Raw genomic sequence first — 18,894 nt, 5'->3', positions numbered from 1 at the left:
TTAGAGTTTTAAACTTTAGATACCAAAATTATTGATAGATGGCCCTGCTTTACCCTTTTGAAAGTGAAGATACTTCTTAATTGGGGTATTGAAATATTCGATTATTTTCATATTATACACATTCTTCTTTTATATAAGTATACTTTCTCAGAGGAAGTAGAATACAAATATTAACACCATGATAAAACACTAGAGCACTTTTAAGTTAGGTTATGTTGGCCTTTGTGACACCTGGTAAAGATGTTTTGATGAATACAAGTCATAAAACAATATAGAGTGCTCCCATTTATAAGCCAAATGATACCAAGGACAACTTTCACTTAATACCTTTTTATTTTTTACTCTGTTACAGACATCCTTATCAATTTATAGTTTAAGTTAAAAAAAGTTGCTGTAGTATACGTTAAACAATAAATATTCATTGACATTATATATCAAGTATTCTAATATGTTATACAGATTATTTTAGAAAAACAAAGTTTTGTCCACCAGGAGCTTACAGTTGTTACCTATAATTAAGTAAAAGGTGGCCACCAACTACAAAAGTTTACAGTGAATTATATAGACCATGAAATAGATCTTAAAATTATATACATACATGCATACATGTAGACATATCTATAGATAGATAGATCACTATAGAGATCAGTAGGGAAACCAATCATTATGTAACTGTATATTCATATTAATAGAGTAATAAATTACATAATTCAGACCATCAGAGACTTGCTTCCACACTGAATTCTTTCCTCAACTTAAATCTTTCACTTTACGCTTCCTTCTTTCCCTCTCTGCTTCCTGAAATGTGTGAAGAGGTGACTCCTAGTTTAAAGATTCTTTCAAAGTTGTTTCTCCTAACTATAATTTTTGTTACAACCTTTCACCATGAGGTTTATCAAAAGCCAGATTTGTGTTGGCTGCCTCCAAGTCCTATTAGTGTTGAAAAATCTCTGCAGTGTGACTTGTAGCTGAGAAGTCTGGCTCCAGGTCAAATCCTCTAGGCCCTATAAAGGCTTTCCATGGCAAGCCTCATGGAAGAAAGCTGCCCTCCTCACCCCAGATTCAGTGCACTGCTTGGAGGAATTTTAGTCAGGGACTCAGCCCCCTTCACCACCCAGGCTGGCCACACTATTATACATTAACTGCATTCCCAGCCCAGGTGCCTCCATTCAGAGGCCTCCTTATTGGAGCCCTTGAACAAGGCCTCTCTTAAGTGCCTCATCTTTGGGGGGCCTTCAAAATACTTTTCTCCACTAGGATTCAGTTTTCAGTATTTTCTACTCCTAGTTCTTTTCCCTTTTCTTCCCTCTGCACTCCCATCTCCCCCTCCCCAAAACAAAACAAAGCAAAACCAGCAGAAACCTTTTGTTCAGGGCTCCCTCCCAGAGAGAGATACTGTCCTGCTTCTGTAATGATACTCCTGACCTTTGCCCAGTGCCAGTCACTGGGGAAAAATGGGACATTGATGGAACCAGAACCTTCTTTCTGGCCTCTTGCTTACACTATCATTGTAAGTGAATAAAGGCTCAATTATTACATACTTTCATTTTGGTTGTTGTTTTAACTGACCACTCTGACATCTGGCCACTCAGCTCAGTACTTGACAGTAGCTTTCCATGATGTAATGGAAATAGCTTCCAAAAGTCATCCAAAGACTGATGTGCAGACCCAGTACAGTGTACTAGTTGCTTATTATTTATTATTTATCTCTCTGATTTACTTGAGATGCTTGACAACACCCTCTGCCCATCCCCCCAAAATTTTACCATTCAGAACTTACTACCTATAGAAAGGACATGATGATTGGAGTCAGATTGTTTTGAATTTTGGTTTTGCTTCTTACATACATAGGAGTAGCTCATAAAGAGTTTATGGGCCTTGATTCCCCTATCTTTTCTATAATATGGACATAATATTACTAATACTAATACTTCAAACGAATTTTTTGAGGATTAAATCTAAAATGTATGTTGTAGCCTTTTTTGAAAATTCTACAAAGTCTTAACTTATACCAGACTTTACTCCTACTGGCATTTTTTTTTCTTGTTGCTATCCTTCCTTTTTCCCATCTCAGTACACAGTGACTCTCTCAGAAATAAATCTTTAGACATTTGTCATTTTTCTCTCCACTTTCTTCCTCTCAAGTCGTACTGAATGTAATACTTTATTTAACTATCTAAAAATGTAATATTTCAGTGAAAAATCATCAAATTAAACAATCCAGAATCTGAAGACTCTTGCAATAGGAAAAAAAGCTACTCAAACTATTTGTTTTAATTTTAGTAAAGTTGTTTTGAAAGTACTTATCATTTTCACAAAATATCCTAATATATTTTCATATATACGTTTTTCTTTTCCCTCCACGTCTTCTTTCTTCTCCTTAGTATATTTTTCTGTCATTCCTTTACAGCTGCTGCACAAAATGTCTGATCATGGGCAACACGGGTTTCAGAGATGCTCACCTTCTTTCTGGCATAGAACTGATGATTCATCTCCCTGTCTAAATATTTCTTCCATTACTGTCACTCCTGTCAACTCGCCTGATTCCAGACTATCACTGGGACTGTTAATACCACCACCTTCTAAATGTGGCCTTCCCAAGCCAATCAGTGAGAGCAGCATCCCAAGACCTCATGTAATTTGCTAAATAGAAAATGCTTTTTATTATCCCACTTATTTTTTTAATTCTGCCAATATATAACATTTATATAGTAATGAAAAAAATCAGGTATGTCTTGAATCAATGTGATGTGATCTGGGACCCTTGTGTGCCATTTTTGCATCCTTTCATCATCTGATATCAGAGAGTTTCTAGTAGAGAGTGGTGGTCCAAATCCACAAAAAGATGAAATAGGACAGGTACTTTCAAAGATCCATCAGATACAGCAACTGGGAAATTAGGCCATTGTTGAGACTGGCAAAAGCTGTTTCAGTAGAGTTCAGCGAAAAGAGCAAAGTCTGGAATGATCTGAGTTGAGGATTGGATGAAGTAAAAGGGCAAGAAATGTAATACCTCCTTCAAGGACCTCAGCTTTGAAGGGAAGGGAAAGAGAAATGAGAGACGAGAGGAGTAAAGAGGCACTGGGTAAAGACCTTTTTGGTTGGTTTGTTTTAACAACAGTCAAGATCTGAGTATCTTTATATCTTGACAAAGAGGAGAGAGATGGAAGCCAGGGGAAATTGAGAGAGAGGCTGATTAGGAGAACAAGATTCCTGAGTAGGAGGAAAGAGCTGAGGGATAAAGTTGGCTCCAAGTCTTTGGATAGTATTTGTAACTGATAGACTATCCATTAAAGTTAAAGTAAGTTGCTAAAGAAAGGGAGATGACAGCAATTTTCCTGCATGAAAAAATGTACGAACAGGTTTATTAGCTGAATAGCAAATCTGTCACTCTTTACACACAATCAGCCTTTTTATCTTCACTACCTGCATCATCTGTGAATCAGTAAATAAATGTATTTTGAGAACACGAATTATAATATGAACCACTCTAAGCAATTCTAAACAATGTTCATGTTCTTATAAGAAAAATAAATTTTTCTCACTATTTCTCTCCAAGATGGGAATTCTCTTTCTTTTATATCAATAGATGATATATATATATAAAATAAATTTTTTCCCTATATGACAATCAAAGTGATGATTTTCTCATTCTTACATGACATCCTAGCCCAGACTGGCCCAGATGACTTAATCATTTTGTGATTATAATTTATTTCACAAGGTAGCTATTTATTGAAGAAAATGATGAAGTCTTATTCTAAGAAGAAAAGTCACTGCAATGAATATAATAGTTGGCTCCATTACAGTTATAAGTACAAATTAAAATAGACTCCTTAAAATGTTTTAAAAATCATTATCAATTGCTTTTGAATGGTTATATTTAAGATTCATCACTTATGTTCTGTTATTTCTGTCTAAATCTTGTAATCTTCTGCAAACATTACTGAAATCAATGTTTTATATAAATAGTTTCTAACATGTTTTCAATTCTCTGATACAAGTGGCAATTATTTCTAGATATACAAAAAATCCAACATATCTTTTATATCTGTCTAGAATAGTATTGTCACCATTTTTGCCATCATCTTTGAGAACATTTTTGCAGAGATTTTCTTGCCAATGAGCATTTAGCATAAGTGGTTGAGTCATATGAAATTGCCAATATGTAACTATTTTTGATCTACAGAATGGCAAGTTCATATGACTCAACTGCATTTTTTGTTGTGCTTATATATGTTTTATATGTGTATGAAATATTTAGCATTATAATGTGTCTACATGGAATACTAATTCATGTTATCTTCATTGCAGGCAGGCAATGTGACACCTAAATCTCCCTCCACTGACATCTTTGATATGATTCCGTTTTCTCCAATTTCACACCAGTCTTCAATACCTACTCGCAATGGCACACAGCCACCTCCAGTCCCTAGTAGATCTACCGAGATTAGTAAGCTTTCTAAACAAATCAATATTTTTGCTATATTTGTGTACATTTTAAACGTTTAATTAGCACTTTATGGGAAATTATATATCTTAACAAGCTCACTAAAATTTTTAATCACTGAAGAATTATGTTTATATATATGTGCCAAATTCAGTTATTTATATTTTACTTAATAATTGAGAGTATACTACTAAAGACATCACTATTTGCATTTGAAACTTTTATGAAAAATGATATTTTGGTACAGGGTTAGTTATATTTTAATACAAAACAATTATGTTTATTGTGTTGGGGTTATATTTTTAATGTTTTTTTTAATGATTAAGAACAGTCCTGTGATAATTATTTTAATCATTTTGACTCATCATTTAGAGCTCAGTTTAATTTTTTTTATCATAGAGTATATGGATAGTCTTAGTTAAAGAAATATATAAATCTATGAATTCCATGATTTATTTATTTATTAACCCTATGTAAGTGTTCTTTCTTTGATATATACAAAGCTATAAATGCATTGCTTTTCTGATTTACTTTCCGTATATCTGGAAGGAACATTAAAGTCTCTCTGACGAAGTAGAAAGCATCTAACAGATGTTCATCGTCAATGTCTTGACAATATTTTGCTCTGTGCCCTGTCACAGAAAGTGAAAGAATAGTTTCCAATGGCCATGATCAGTCATCAGGTCTAAAGGGGCACTGAAGAAAAGAGAGTTTTACGTATTTTGCTTTATTGAATTCTCTCTGGTTCACATTTGAGATGTTTTCAATGTAACTCTGAAGTTTTAGCTTAAGGCTGTAAAGTATTTCAGAGCCTATAGTTTATTTGTTTCCCTTGCAGAGCTCAACAAAGTGCATTGCACATTTTAGGTATTCAGTAAATTTCAGAGGACTAATTTGTAAATACAAAGTAATAACATTAGAACTTTAAAAATCAGTGTACAAAAATATTTCAATACTTTTGTTGAAATATAGTACATTTAAATTCTTCTGAATATATTTTGTGCCAATGCAAAATATTTTTTTCAAGGAAATAATCCATAGTATACACGTCGTGGTGTGTTTTTAGAAAATGTTGCCAATATCCTGATATCATAATGGGGTATTTTTTGTCCTTAAGAGTGTCCCAGATCTCTTCCTTTACCACTGTTTTTTACTTCCTTGGACTACATCAGTGTTTTGCTCATTCATGTATTTAATTCAATGGACATTTGTTTAGTACATACGCTAGACTTGGGTTACATGCTAGAATTTGACATATAAATTAGAAGTGTATCCACAATGTCAGGTTTTAATCTGAGTAGAATATAAATTGAGAAGAGTGAATAGATTTTAAGATACTTAGTAGGAATAATCCATCAGGATGGTAACTGAGAGTTCAAACTCCATTATGATTCAGGATTTTGGACCAAATGTTGTTAATGGGAAAACTAGAGGTACAGAGGGGGAAACTGATGAGTCCCTTTTAAATGTTAGTGAGTTTGAAATGCCTTTGGAAAATCTAGGCAGAGATGGTTAAATGGTTTTTAGGGATTTATTAATGAGAAACTGAAGTAACATCTTGCTATATTTTTTAATGTCTATCTATCCCAAATGCCAGAGTTTAGTAAATACAGCAGTATATCAATAGAAAGATTATATAGATAGATAGATAGATAGATAGAAATGGAGTTCTGATTACCACTGTATTATATCTATCATTTATCTATCAATCATCTTCTTGTCTATCTATACTAACAATTTAAGGACAGATTGTTCGACTCAGTTTTAATTGTAAAATTGTCTAAAACTGTAATCCAGTGGGGTTTTAGTAATAGGACTTTTTCTTTAAATGAAATCTTAATTGTATTTATTCATTTATTTTCTTTATATTTTAAATACATAAAAGCAGACACCTACAAGATTGTTCCTTAGTTTCTGTCCTTACTGCCTGAGAACCCTAGTAGTTATCCAGAGCATATTTTTGATCTTTGAATATGTATCAGACCTTAAATAATTTGTTTGATATCATGTTTCCTAATTGATTATAAATTGCATGAGGGAAGGCACTTGACTCTAAAGTCCTTTCCTCAACTGCTTTAATTCACTGCCTAGCAAAATGTATGGCACATAATATGTGTTCAATAAATATTTAGTGGATAAACAAAAGAATGAGTGAAGTATCACCTATTTTTTATTTTTTTGCTCTTGTATTAGATTAAATAATTTTCATGTCATTAATTACATAGCAAATCTTTTTAAATTGAAAATTGGACTTATATGATTTTTTGTTATGAATTTTAGATCCATCAGAGCTGACCAAAATATGCCAAAGAGCTCTATTATATTTATTAATTTGCCTGGTATTGATATGTCTACTTAATATGTAAAGTAGTACTTTCTTGACTTGTGGGGGAGTTGTGGACTCTTGAGAATATGAGAAAAATTAAACCTCTTCACAGAAAAACACAACATGCCCACTCATACAAAATTTTGCATTGCATTTCAGGAAGGATCCCTTAAGCCCATCTGAAATCTCTGATGATTTTGAGTCCCAACTTTAGAAAACCTGTGTAATGAGAATCTCTGTTTCTCCTGACAACTCTATTTCCTCTTTATTAATTCATTTCTTTTGACAAGCATCTACCACATGTAAAGCATTGCTTGATGTATTCGTGGTACGGTGGTAACCAGGATACACCTCCAAAGAACAGTTCCTCTTTTCTCTAAGTTCTGGTTTATTGCCTACAATAAACATCAGACTGAGGAAAATATATAGTAACAACAATGATAATACCCATCAGTTAAATGTATGGTGACAGTAAATTCCCATTTGTTTAGGAGTACCCTGTCTTATACCTTTCATCCTGGTGAAACTTGGTAACACTACTTTCACTCTTTAAAGTGTCTTTATTTGGAAGATAAATTATATGTCCTTCTTATTTATACAATACTTACCAGAACCAGGAGCTTCTAAACATTTTACATTTATTAACTTAATACATGAATCTGAAAAAAAAATTGTAACTAGAGAAGCAAGAATCTTTCATGATGGGAGTCACAGAATGATTTAGAAGATATAATAGAACTCAAGTAGCATAAATATTATTTCTTACAAAGCATTTAATTTAGAGAATATAGTTTCCTGAAAAATGAAAGTCTTGATACATTATAAATTCCCTTGCCTATATATTATTTAATTTTTTGTTAGTTAAGGCTGCATTTGAATTGATTCAGAGGAAAGTAATTTCTTAAATTTAAAAAAAAAATTTTAAATCATAAATTAAGTCATAGCCCTATCAATTACAAACATCAATTTTAACTTTGATACTTCTTTAATGATTAAAAAAACAATGCAGACTTTAAAGTATATGCACAGAGCTTTTGATACTCAATTACTGCTATTTTTTTAAAAGAAATTTGTTTTGGGGGATAGGAGGCATTTTTAAGGAATCTGTCTCATTGTGGTTATCTAGGAAGGTGATATGATTTTATACTACGTGAGATGATGTGCCTTAAATTTTTTTCTGGCTAAAAGGTGAAATTAAAGTACATGAACTGTGAGTTAAACTACTTCCTAATCTACTAGGTCCTATGTATTGCTTCGCTATTGCGTTGCAGAGTCATCAATAAATGGAATAGAGAAGTTTCAGTGAGTAATACGTTAATTTTAGTACATTTAAATTGCTTTAGTAAAGTGTAGGTATTGTAATATATTAATTATCAAATATTTGGTGAATTTGATATTAAGTCTTACTTAAAGACACAGAAACCTCTCTGAATGATAATTCTTTGTAACCAAATAGTTTTTAAATCGTCATAAAAGTGGATCTTTGCTTCCTTGTTGGTGTTTAACTAGTCTAAGCTCAGGAAAGCCCAGCATAAAGTATACGTGTGGATAGGGGCTCATTTGGTCATGCAGGTGCTTCTTTAAATAATCCTGCCTTTGAAACCTAACTCACCCCAACTCACTCCTTCTCATTTCATATACTAAATTATTTTCTTCCTTCTAGAACGGGACCTGTTTGGAGCAGAACCTTTTGACCCATTTAACTGTGGAGCAGGGGATTTCCCTCCAGATATTCAATCAAAATTAGATGAGATGCAGGTGACTATTTTAACAGATTGGCCCGTAAATGTTTTTTTTTTTTCTTTTTTCTATGGGACTAAGAGAATGTTATTACTAAAACTACCCTTCCCTTGAACTGTTATCAACTTACTTAAAATAATTACTTTAAAATAACAATAACATACATTTAGTCCTAAAAATACTCAGACAGATGCTAAGGATAAGGTTTCGTTGTGTTTTGTTCTTAATGGTGCGATTTACAGTGGCAAAAACATGGGGTTTTTTTTATACAAAATAACATAAGTTCTTCATGAGTTAATTATTCAAAATCCAAAAATTGAAAGGTCATTGCACTAGATTTATAAGATTTTTTTTTTTTTTTTTTTTGCGGTACGCGGGCTTCTCACTGTTGTGGCCTCTCCCGTTGCGGAGCACAGGCTCCGGACGCGCAGGCTCAGCGGCCATGGCTCACGGGCCCAGCTGCTCCGCGGCATGTGGGATCTTCCCGGACCGGGGCACGAACCCGTATCCCCTGCATCGGCAGGCGGACTCTCAACCACTGCGCCACCAGGGAAGCCCGATTTATAAGATTTGATCTCAGTCTTAACAATTATGAATTTCAGAATTGTGAATGGGTGAAGGAAAATCTTTGTAAGAATGAAATCAGTCTCTTAAAAAGAAACATTGTAAAGGGGGTCAACTGTATGGTGATGGTCAGAAACTAAACTTTTGGGAGCTTCCCTGGTGGCGCAGTGGTTGAGAGTCCGCCTGCCGATGCAGGGGACACGGATTCGTGCCCTGGTCCGAGAGGATCCCACATGCTGCGGAGAGGCTTGGGCCTTGAGCCATGGCCGCTGAGCCTGCGCGTCCGGAGCCTGTGCTCCGCAACGGGAGAGGCCACAACAGTGAGAGGCCCGCGTACCGCAAAAAAAAAAAAAAAAAAAAAAAAAAAAAATCAAACCTTTGATGGTGAACACACTGTCCTGTGTACAGAAGTCGAAATATGATGTTGCACACATGAAATTTATATAATGTTATAAACCAATGTTACCTCAATTAATAAATAAAGCTGAGAGCTAAAATGAAGAATTCCAAAGGAGGAGGGGTATAAAATAATAGGAAACATTGTAACTATAGTTCATAACTTCTGGGCTCTTATTGAAACAGCAGACACTAAATGACAGCTTCCTTAGGAATGTAGTCCAATTGGGTTTTCATTTCTTTCTCTCCCTTTTATTTTTCAATTCTGAATTGTTCTGGAAGTTTGAAGATATTGGTTTTAAAAGCTTTGTACAGTGGGCCATGATTAGTAATTAATAATAATAAACACTATAATAAAGTCTTCTCTTTATATTTCCCTTTACATTTTGATGGAGTTATTATATCCTATTTTTCATCAAAAAGACAATATATACACGGTAGAATTCAGGCAGAGACCAATTATATGAAGCTGACTGAGATGTGGTGAAGAGACGGAGTGGTTTTTATTTATTAGGCCTGGGTTAATACATTCACTCTTTATGCTTCATTTCCTGGAGAAAAAAAAAGTTGAGGGGTGGATTATGATCTTCTAACACTGACAAAACACTGCTTCCTAGAAAGATGATAAATATCCTTTCACTGATTTTGGACTGAAGGTGTGAAGCAGTCTTCTTTTCTAGGCATTATGTGAACTTCCTTATTATTCTAGATATAATAATGCCTCTGAATTTTAAAAGTTGGATTGTTTAACATACCTTGAGGTTTTTAAAGAATATGTCAGAACAAAAATTTCTCAAGTTGGGTGATTTATAATTCCCTTTTGCATGAAAAATTATTTTAAATCCTTAATATTGACTTAAACTATAAACTATTTCTATAACATTTCTTAAATATTTACAAAAAAGTTATATACATTTTATCCTTATAGTTCTTATACAACTATTAATTCAAAACTTATAAATTAAATAAAAGCAAAATTACAACACCTAATAAAATTCAGATTAAGAACTTTAATATAACAGCATGGATTATTTTATTTGGCTGAAACTAAAACCACCAACATCATACTTGTGTTGATATCAGCATGTATCTTGTTTGATGACACAATTTCCCCACATCTTTTCGATAGTTAAAATACTACAAGATTTTCATTCAAATAGTGCATGATTATTTAGTGAGAATGCTTTATTTATTTCATATAAAATAAATTTATTTTCCTTTTCATTAGTTTTACCAATTATGTTTGTACTACCTTGGGACTAATGCTTTTGTAAGAACAAAAACAAACATGGGCACTGATGTAGTAGTATTTGTTCTCAAAGGTTATACAAAACACAAAGAGTTTCTATTAGTGTTTTTTAGATTTTCACACAACAAATGTTTTCTATAGATGTTAGAAGATAAGCCTGTATCTCCAGATTTTTGTAGAAACCCAGTTTGAGAAACACTATATTGAAATGATTTAATGATATGGTAGTCAAATAATGTTACACTGTGGTATTTTTGCTTTTGTTTTTGTTTTTGTCATTTCTAATATATTCTTAATGTCTTTTTTATTCTTTTCTGCTTTCATGGTGGGTAGCGCCAGAGATGGTTGGTATATTATTTTCATAATAATTTTAAACAACTTATAACTTCTTAAAGCTAAACCTTAATATTTGCATGCTTTATTTAATAAATATTCAAAAAGCAGTTTCACATGTATATGTCTGATTATTAGTTTTGTTTAAAGAGGTTTTATAACCCATATTTGAAGTTATTTTTTCAGTGACTCAATCACTATTGCATTGTCCACCTCATTGCTTGTCTGTTTCTTTTAGTACACGATGTGTTTGCAAGGTCACTTTAATTAAAGCAAAATAATATTTTAACTAAAATTTATAACGACTTTTGTTATTAATCGTGTTAGCCTAATTAATTGAATGCACACATTTAGCTATTTTTATCTTTGCATATAATGTAAAAACTTAATACAGTATAATGTGTTATATAAACTATATTGAGTTAATAAGCCTAGTGAGATTTTGGATTTTCCTCTTTTATTTACAGAGGAAATCATAGAAATATCTCATGAATGTAAGAATTTAAACAGAAATGTTAAGCCATATTTTTTATAAATTGTTAGAAAATTAGATATTTATTTGAAATCAATTATATCCTTATATGATTTGACATAATTTAAACTTCTTAGTACACGTCACTGACAGGCACATCAGTTTAATAGTATTGATAGCCCAGAAGTGTACCTTGTATGTTATAATAATTTAATACATTAAAAAAAGGAGAGTGACAAGTCAATGAAAGAATTTTGCATTAAGTGATGTTAAGTCAACGGGTTAATAATTTAGGAGAAGATCAATGTATAGCTGAAAACTACAGCAAATACTCAGATAAATTTTAGAAGCCTTGGGCAGTTTAAAATTTTTGAAATACAATTAAATATATATCAGACGTTTGAATTGGAAAAACATTTTTATAAGAAAAAGGAAAATATGTACATATAGTTACCTATAGAAGGTCTTCTATAGTTCTTTTAAATTTTCTATTTAAAAAATATAACTATATCATGTACACATGATTAAAGTTAAGTAGACAAATGATTAGGAAACTAAATAATCAACAGATAAATCAAAAAGCATAGCTCACAAAATAAGACCACAGATGGCTATATACTTATAGACATGTTAAGTCTAATCAAAGAAAACATACAAATTAAGAACTATAAAAGCTATTTTAATCCAGCAAATTAAACATTATATTATTTTACTAATATAGAGTGCAAATGAAACTGTGATGAAACAAGCACTCTAAATCATTGCTGGTCCAGGGTCAGTTCACAGCATCCCTTTGGGGAGTAATTTGTTACTAATACTTGTATTTCTGTTTGATGTCAAAAACTTTAATGCAATCTATTCTGAGGAGAAAATAACTATGAATGTGGAAAATCTCTATGCATAAAAACATACAGTCAACCTTATTTATAATTATAAAATACAGGAAATAAATTATATTAAAATTAATAGAACATTATAAAATCATCAAATTAGTTTTACAGGGACTCAAAATAATCAAGTTTGTTCTGCTAAGATAAAAAAGAGTATAGAAATTTATATATAATATATCTAATACATTAAATAAGTTATATATAATATATAGTTATTTATATTAGCATTAATCTTTTTTAAATTTATAGGTAGAAAAAAGGGAGACTCAAAGGACATACTTCAACATGTTAATTTTTGCATATGAGCTTTTTTCTTCCTTGATATGTTTTTCTCCATGTTTCAAAGTAAGAAAATGCAATTGGGGAAAATATTTTATATAAAAATATATTTTTAATAATATATCAATAATAAGATAATTATTTTGTGTGATATGAGTTTATGATAGCTTCCATCACTACATAAGTTAAATAAGCCTTATTTTCATTCAGACGTTTAAAATTCAAGAGGATATGGAAACCTTAGAAGGATTTAGAATGCATTAAGTCATGACTTACTAAATGAGGCCTAGAAGGAAGGGTCAGAAAATGTGTGGGAAATTTTAAGGGGAAAGAAAACCAAGGAGCCATATAACAATGTGTCTGTCAAAAGGGATAATTAAGTTAATCTAAGAGGACTCCTAAAGAATCCTTATAAAAACATGGAGGTATTCTCGTAAGTTATATACAAACATTTTTTGTTGAAACAATGACCCCTATTTTACTTTGATTACTATTCTGCCTTTCATATACTGATAACACATTGATAAATAGTATTTTCAGGGTAACTGAAGTGATAGTGGTTTAATTTCAGAATGAACTGATTAAAAAACAATGGTATCAAATCTTTCCAAAGGTAATATATATCCACATTACTTACCTATCTATCTGTCTATCTACCTATCTATCTGATATTCCAGAAGATGACATAGTACATAGATCCTCAGATATCCAAATAAAATATTTTAAAAAGCAGTTTATTTACAATATTTTCAGTTTAAAGTATTGACTTTTCTAAGTATTTGGCGGCTGTTTAAAAAAATATGCATACATGTGGCAAAATATTTCTCTTGTGACCAGAATAGGCTTTTAAAACAATGGTAAGTACTCTGACTTTTACTTAACTAAATATAATTTGTATTCCAAGTACCGAGAAGTACTTTTGAAAAACTCTTAAAGTGATAGCTTTGCCGTGTGGTCTTTGTACTTAGACATAATGAAGAGTGTTCTCTAAACATTAACAGCGAAAAAGGTGTGGCTTGTATTTTGTAATGATTTTCTTCCTCTATATGATAATGTTTACATTGGATTTATAGTAAGTACATTAGATACCGGTTCTAAATGAAAGTAACTTGAGGAAATGCAAATAGATATGCAATTGGCTAACACACGAGTAGGTACCATCTAATTAAACAAAACACAGAGCAGAACAGAGGACAAAAGCCTTCTCTTTGAGAGAGATTTTCTTTTCCTCAGGAATAAACTTTTGTCTACATTTCATTTTATGAGCAAGGATGGGGATGGGGAAGGTGGTAAGACCACAGATAGCCCATAGTTCAACTACCTTATACAGAAGAGAGCTGGGGAGTAGAGAAGGACAAACACCTTTACCACTAAATTTTAACTCAAAAATCTTCAAGAAAAATTTTTTTCATGGCAATTGGGTACTTGGTCTCAATAAATCAAAAGAAATTTAACTTCTAGAAGCATCTAAAATATGCTAGAGGTGAGTGGAATTCAAAGCAATAATTTGCAGCTACAAGCAGCTACAAGGCTAGTAGAGGAAGCTTTCTCCATGGCAAAGTGGTCTGCAGTCCTGTGTTACATACACATAGGATACAGCATTGCATTTAGGGAATACAATGCAATTTATTTTACTAGGCTCTGGATAGTGGTAACCAAGAAGAAAAGGTGAAAACTATCAGGCTGTCATCACCTTGAGGTCTAGCTATCTTACTTATATGAATATTAACCTTTAAAGCCAAGGGATTTAAGCTACAGTAGAATGACATAAAGTAGACTTCACTGAAAAGAAACATTTGTCTTAAAATTAGTTAATTCCACATATTTCTGTTTTCTTCTATCTCTTATGCGTGCTAACCTCATGTATATTTAAAACATTTAAAACGCTAACGGGTATATAAGCATTTGATAAAAATTTGACAAGCCAACATTTGACATATAATTATTTCTTAGTTGATCAAAACATGAAGATTTCAACTTCTGCTCATACTCTCTTTCATTTACGTTTTGTTTTTGTTTTTGTTTTTTTGCTATGAGAATTTCCTATTTTAATGATTTTACTTTATTTTGCAGGAGGGGTTCAAAATGGGACTAACTCTTGAAGGCACAGTATTTTGTCTTGACCCATTAGACAGCAGGTGCTGATGTCAAGAAAAAGAGGTCTTGAATCTGTTAAATTTGTTTTGTATACATATCTATTATTCATTATTACTTATGACAGGTATTATACATGTACCAATATATTTTTGAATCTCATAACTTTCTGAAAATTATTTCAGTAAAATTTCCTCATACTTTCACTGTTGAACTGTAGCATTTTGTTTTAAAAACAACTCACTGTAAAGTAAATCATACTTTTATGTTACTTTCTGTTTATTTTTATGTTCCTTTCTGTTTGATCTGTTCTGTTTGTTGTAGAAGAATTTATAATTGAAAGACAAATTATCCAAATATCTGCCTGTGTCTGAGCTCTAAATAATTAGCTTCTTCAAATTTAAGTTCATTCTCTAGGATGCTAGTTTATTACTGATTTCCCAAAAGCCATACCTTAAAGATAGCTTTCAGAGTCCTAAAGAGATACACCAATGCCAAACTAAATATGTTCTATATTCAAAACAATAGACATGCTACCATTCATTAGACAGATGTCATTTCATGTATGAAATGTCCATATTATTGGGAAAATGTAAACTTTGAATATAATACCACCAGATCATTTTTAGCAGGTAAAGTAACAAAAATATAAATTCCAATAATAATTAAACTAAATGTATTTAGAGTACTTGTTAGTAAAAGCAAGGTAATAATGTTAGTTATTATTATCAGCTACACTCTAAATACTTTAGTTATTTCATAAATAAAGATTGTGGGAAAAATGAAAATTTGCTATTTACAAAACACTTAAAATTTAATTTCTAATGAGATGTTACATTACTAAACACCATCTGATCTGAAGTTTCTGAAAAAAACATTTGGAATATATGCTGTCTATAGTTGCAGTATCTATTACCCATATATACTTTACCAAATATATTTTTTCTGAACTGAATAAGACTATCCTTCTTATATTTTCTCCTTTGATAAAGATATTTTCTCACCAAAGATTATTTTGTGATGACCCATTAGATTTGATACTGTTAAAAATCTATGGCACCTGTTCTTTATGAATTATCAATATTATTTAGCAAATTTAATTTGTATCTGTTTTGTTAAAGTCAGAATCTCATTTTTCACAAAAATGAAATTGCTGCTCAGTTTAGTCTTTAACATGAACAATAACATTTTCTTGCAGCTGATTCTTGATGTGCTGATGAACTCTTAAAAATGTTTGTTTCTTACACCTTTGCCCATTATGTAACAGACTGTAATTTGTACTGAGTGCAGCAAAATATGTGGTCAAATTTATAATTTAGTTCATCACATTATAAGAAAAAAAATTAAATTAATGAAAATATGAGCTTAGATTGAGGGTAGATCTCAAAAATGTTTCTTTTCCTTTAGTCATGGGAATTTTCTTCACGTGCTAAAGGTACATTTTCACTAAGAACAGAAATCAAATAGGCTTATGCAATATTATATTTGTATGTATCCCCATAATGTTCTGTGGTGTATATAAGCCTTCTTGTTTGCTTTTTGTTATCTGCTAAGTTGTACCTTAATTAGAGGGTAGTATATGTTTCATAAAGAAGTCTTTATAATTTTGTTTGTCATATAGTATTTTGGAATTTGTATAATGAGGATGTTTAGAAGCCATATCAATGGCTTTTTTTAACAGATAGAATTTGTATTTTTATTGTACTTTAAAAAGTTTTGTGTAATAGGTATATATTTAGTGGCGATTTATTATCAATGGTAACACAATAGAGTACTTTGCACATTTAAAATATGTTACTGTACCAATTTTTAATGGTAATCAGTTCTGCTACTGGCATGATTAAATAGTATATAATTGGTCATTAATTATGAACATTTATTTCACCAGTGCATTTTTATGAAGATACAGTTGCAAATTGTATTTCTATGTAAACTCAATGATATGTTTGATTTTGCTGAGAATAAATGATTTTAAATAAATTAAGTTGTATAATTTATATTTGTATATATAACTCATTAAATAACCTCTAATTAATTTAGACACATTCTGAAGCTAATTTCATGCCAGATTTTCCTGGTCATAGATTGGTGCCAAAAGAAAGACAGAAAGAGAAAGAAGAAAGCAGAAAAAGACTTTAACTTCATTTCTTACAGCCCACACACATTTTAGCTTTATGATCCAACATAATTCAGTTGTGAAAACAGTGGATTTCATCCTGCTGGTGAGAGAGGTCATAGTTTGGTTCCTTTCACCAGAAGCATCTGGTGTAATAACTGTATTACATAAATATCTCTTTTCAGAATGGAGAGCCTTTTTAAGCTAGTAATACAAAGGGTATCTTGGCTGGTAGTCTTAAAAAGGTGGACTTGATAATAGAATTTGAGTGGTGGCTAATTAGAATATCATGAAGTTTTGAATCTATTCAAAACACAATGTTAAGTATTTTAATGGTACACAGGACTCATATGCACAGCTTTGCACACCAATGAGCAATTCATCCATCTGTTCACTAAAATTCATTTATTACTCTATGTGAATATCATGTATTAGGTGGGTAAGAAAACTTCTCGTAAGTTTGCTAACAGACATTGTTAAATTGAAGGTGACGAGATCCCTGTCCTCAGTTAGTTTATTGTCGTAAAGGAAAAGTAAGGCAAATATTTGAATTAATAAATGAAAACCTATATGTATTAAAGTACTGTGTGAACCAAAAATTTCCTTTAGAATATTAATATTTAACTATGTTTAAATTTGGGTACCTAGCACTGGCTAGTGTCTATAATGTTAGATATCCAGTGTGAAGCTTATGAAGACAGACCAATGACAATAATTTTCACCTCTTCTTGTTTCTTGTATTTTGGATTTGATTTTTTTTTAAATTTTAGTCACATTATGGGAATTCATTTTCAGATAGAACTTCTGATAGATTTTTGTGTTGATGCATTTCTAAATACTGACTTTTGTTTTTACTCCTTTTGATGTTACTTAACATAACTATGAAAAAAAACTGGCTGTTAATATTTTTCTGTTCCAGTGTTTCCATCTATAGTTCCAAATTCAATATTTATTCATGATTTGGGGTTTCAGCCTCTGTTAAATTTTTTGAAGAATCTTGGACTCAATTTTGACAACTAAAACCCAGACTCCACCCAAACTACACTCTTTACAGGCAGTTAACACACTGTTGATATGGGAATGGCTAGTACTGCCCTCAGATCCCTGTGTCTCATGCAGGAAGTGCCTAATTTAAGTGTCCTCACCTTCCTAGATAACCTCAGATGACTGTCTCAAGAACTTCCCCTTCCAACACCCATTTCATAAATTCAACCCAAACCTTAATTCTTATATACTCATTCCATGTCTTGACCTTATGTTATTAAGATCCAAATGTAACCCACTTATAGAATTCTCTCCCTCAAAATGTATTTCTCTGGAATTCATCTAAAGTGGGATTCCCTTACTCTAGTGAGGAGACCACCTCTCAAAATAATGTATGGTCTTCTATTTCCTTACTTTCAAGTGAATTTTTATGAAATTGCATATTATTTAAATAGCAGAAGACATTTCCTTTCTCTGAATTCATTTCTTTCCACTCTAGTTCATTGATCCTAAGACACACTAATTCCAAAGTCATAGTTAATAATATACAAAGGATGGCATACTTAAGAAGTTGAGTTTGAAAGCTCACTTTGAATTTTTCTTATAAAAATTTATCTCTACATGATAAATTGAAATAGCTGAATTTCTTATTTCTGTATCACTAACATTGGGTTTTGTGTGAGCTAATAGTACCACTACAACTGTGTAACTAAAACTTGCTTATATAATTACCTTAAATTTACCTTTAGCCACATTTTTGGTGTTTATTCAGATGCACATTCAAAATTCATTGAGCCAAACATTTCCAGTTTGCAAGCAGCTCTATAGGCACTTTGGAACTTGCATCAGACTTTTAAACGTTGCTGTTTTCATTAAACGGAGTCTGGCTAGAAGCTGTAGGAGATATCTTCTTAAAAGAATTCCCCAGTACGCACAGGACCTAATTAAGTTCTCTGTTAAAGGACATTCTGAAATCTCATAGCATTTTCTCTGTAAATTTT

The 18,894-nt window shown here is 31.7% G+C and overlaps 1 protein-coding gene across 5 annotated transcripts in view; it reads left to right on the top strand.

Moving 5' to 3' along the window:
- GULP1 (GULP PTB domain containing engulfment adaptor 1) overlaps window positions 1-16,445 on the top strand; it is a 294,504-nt gene extending 278,059 nt beyond the window's left edge. For 2 of the 5 annotated variants that reach the window (XM_060107070.1, XM_060107068.1), the window contains 3 exons: window positions 4,315-4,453; window positions 8,440-8,534; window positions 14,773-15,600. In XM_060107070.1, coding sequence (XP_059963053.1) covers window positions 4,315-4,453; window positions 8,440-8,534; window positions 14,773-14,844 — 306 coding nt within the window. In that variant the 3' untranslated portion in view covers window positions 14,845-15,600. Of the gene's footprint in view, window positions 1-2,410; window positions 2,636-4,314; window positions 4,454-8,439; window positions 8,535-14,772 lie in introns of all 5 variants that reach the window. The other 3 variants (XM_060107067.1, XM_060107069.1, XM_060107071.1) reach the window with 2 other exon arrangements.
- Window positions 16,446-18,894: the final 2,449 nt, after the last annotated feature.

Source organism: Mesoplodon densirostris, chromosome 8, assembly GCF_025265405.1.
Source record: "Mesoplodon densirostris isolate mMesDen1 chromosome 8, mMesDen1 primary haplotype, whole genome shotgun sequence".
Lineage (NCBI taxonomy): Eukaryota > Metazoa > Chordata > Mammalia > Artiodactyla > Ziphiidae > Mesoplodon > Mesoplodon densirostris.
Note: the sequence above shows the minus strand (reverse complement) of the source record. Positions and strands in the feature narration are given on the sequence as shown.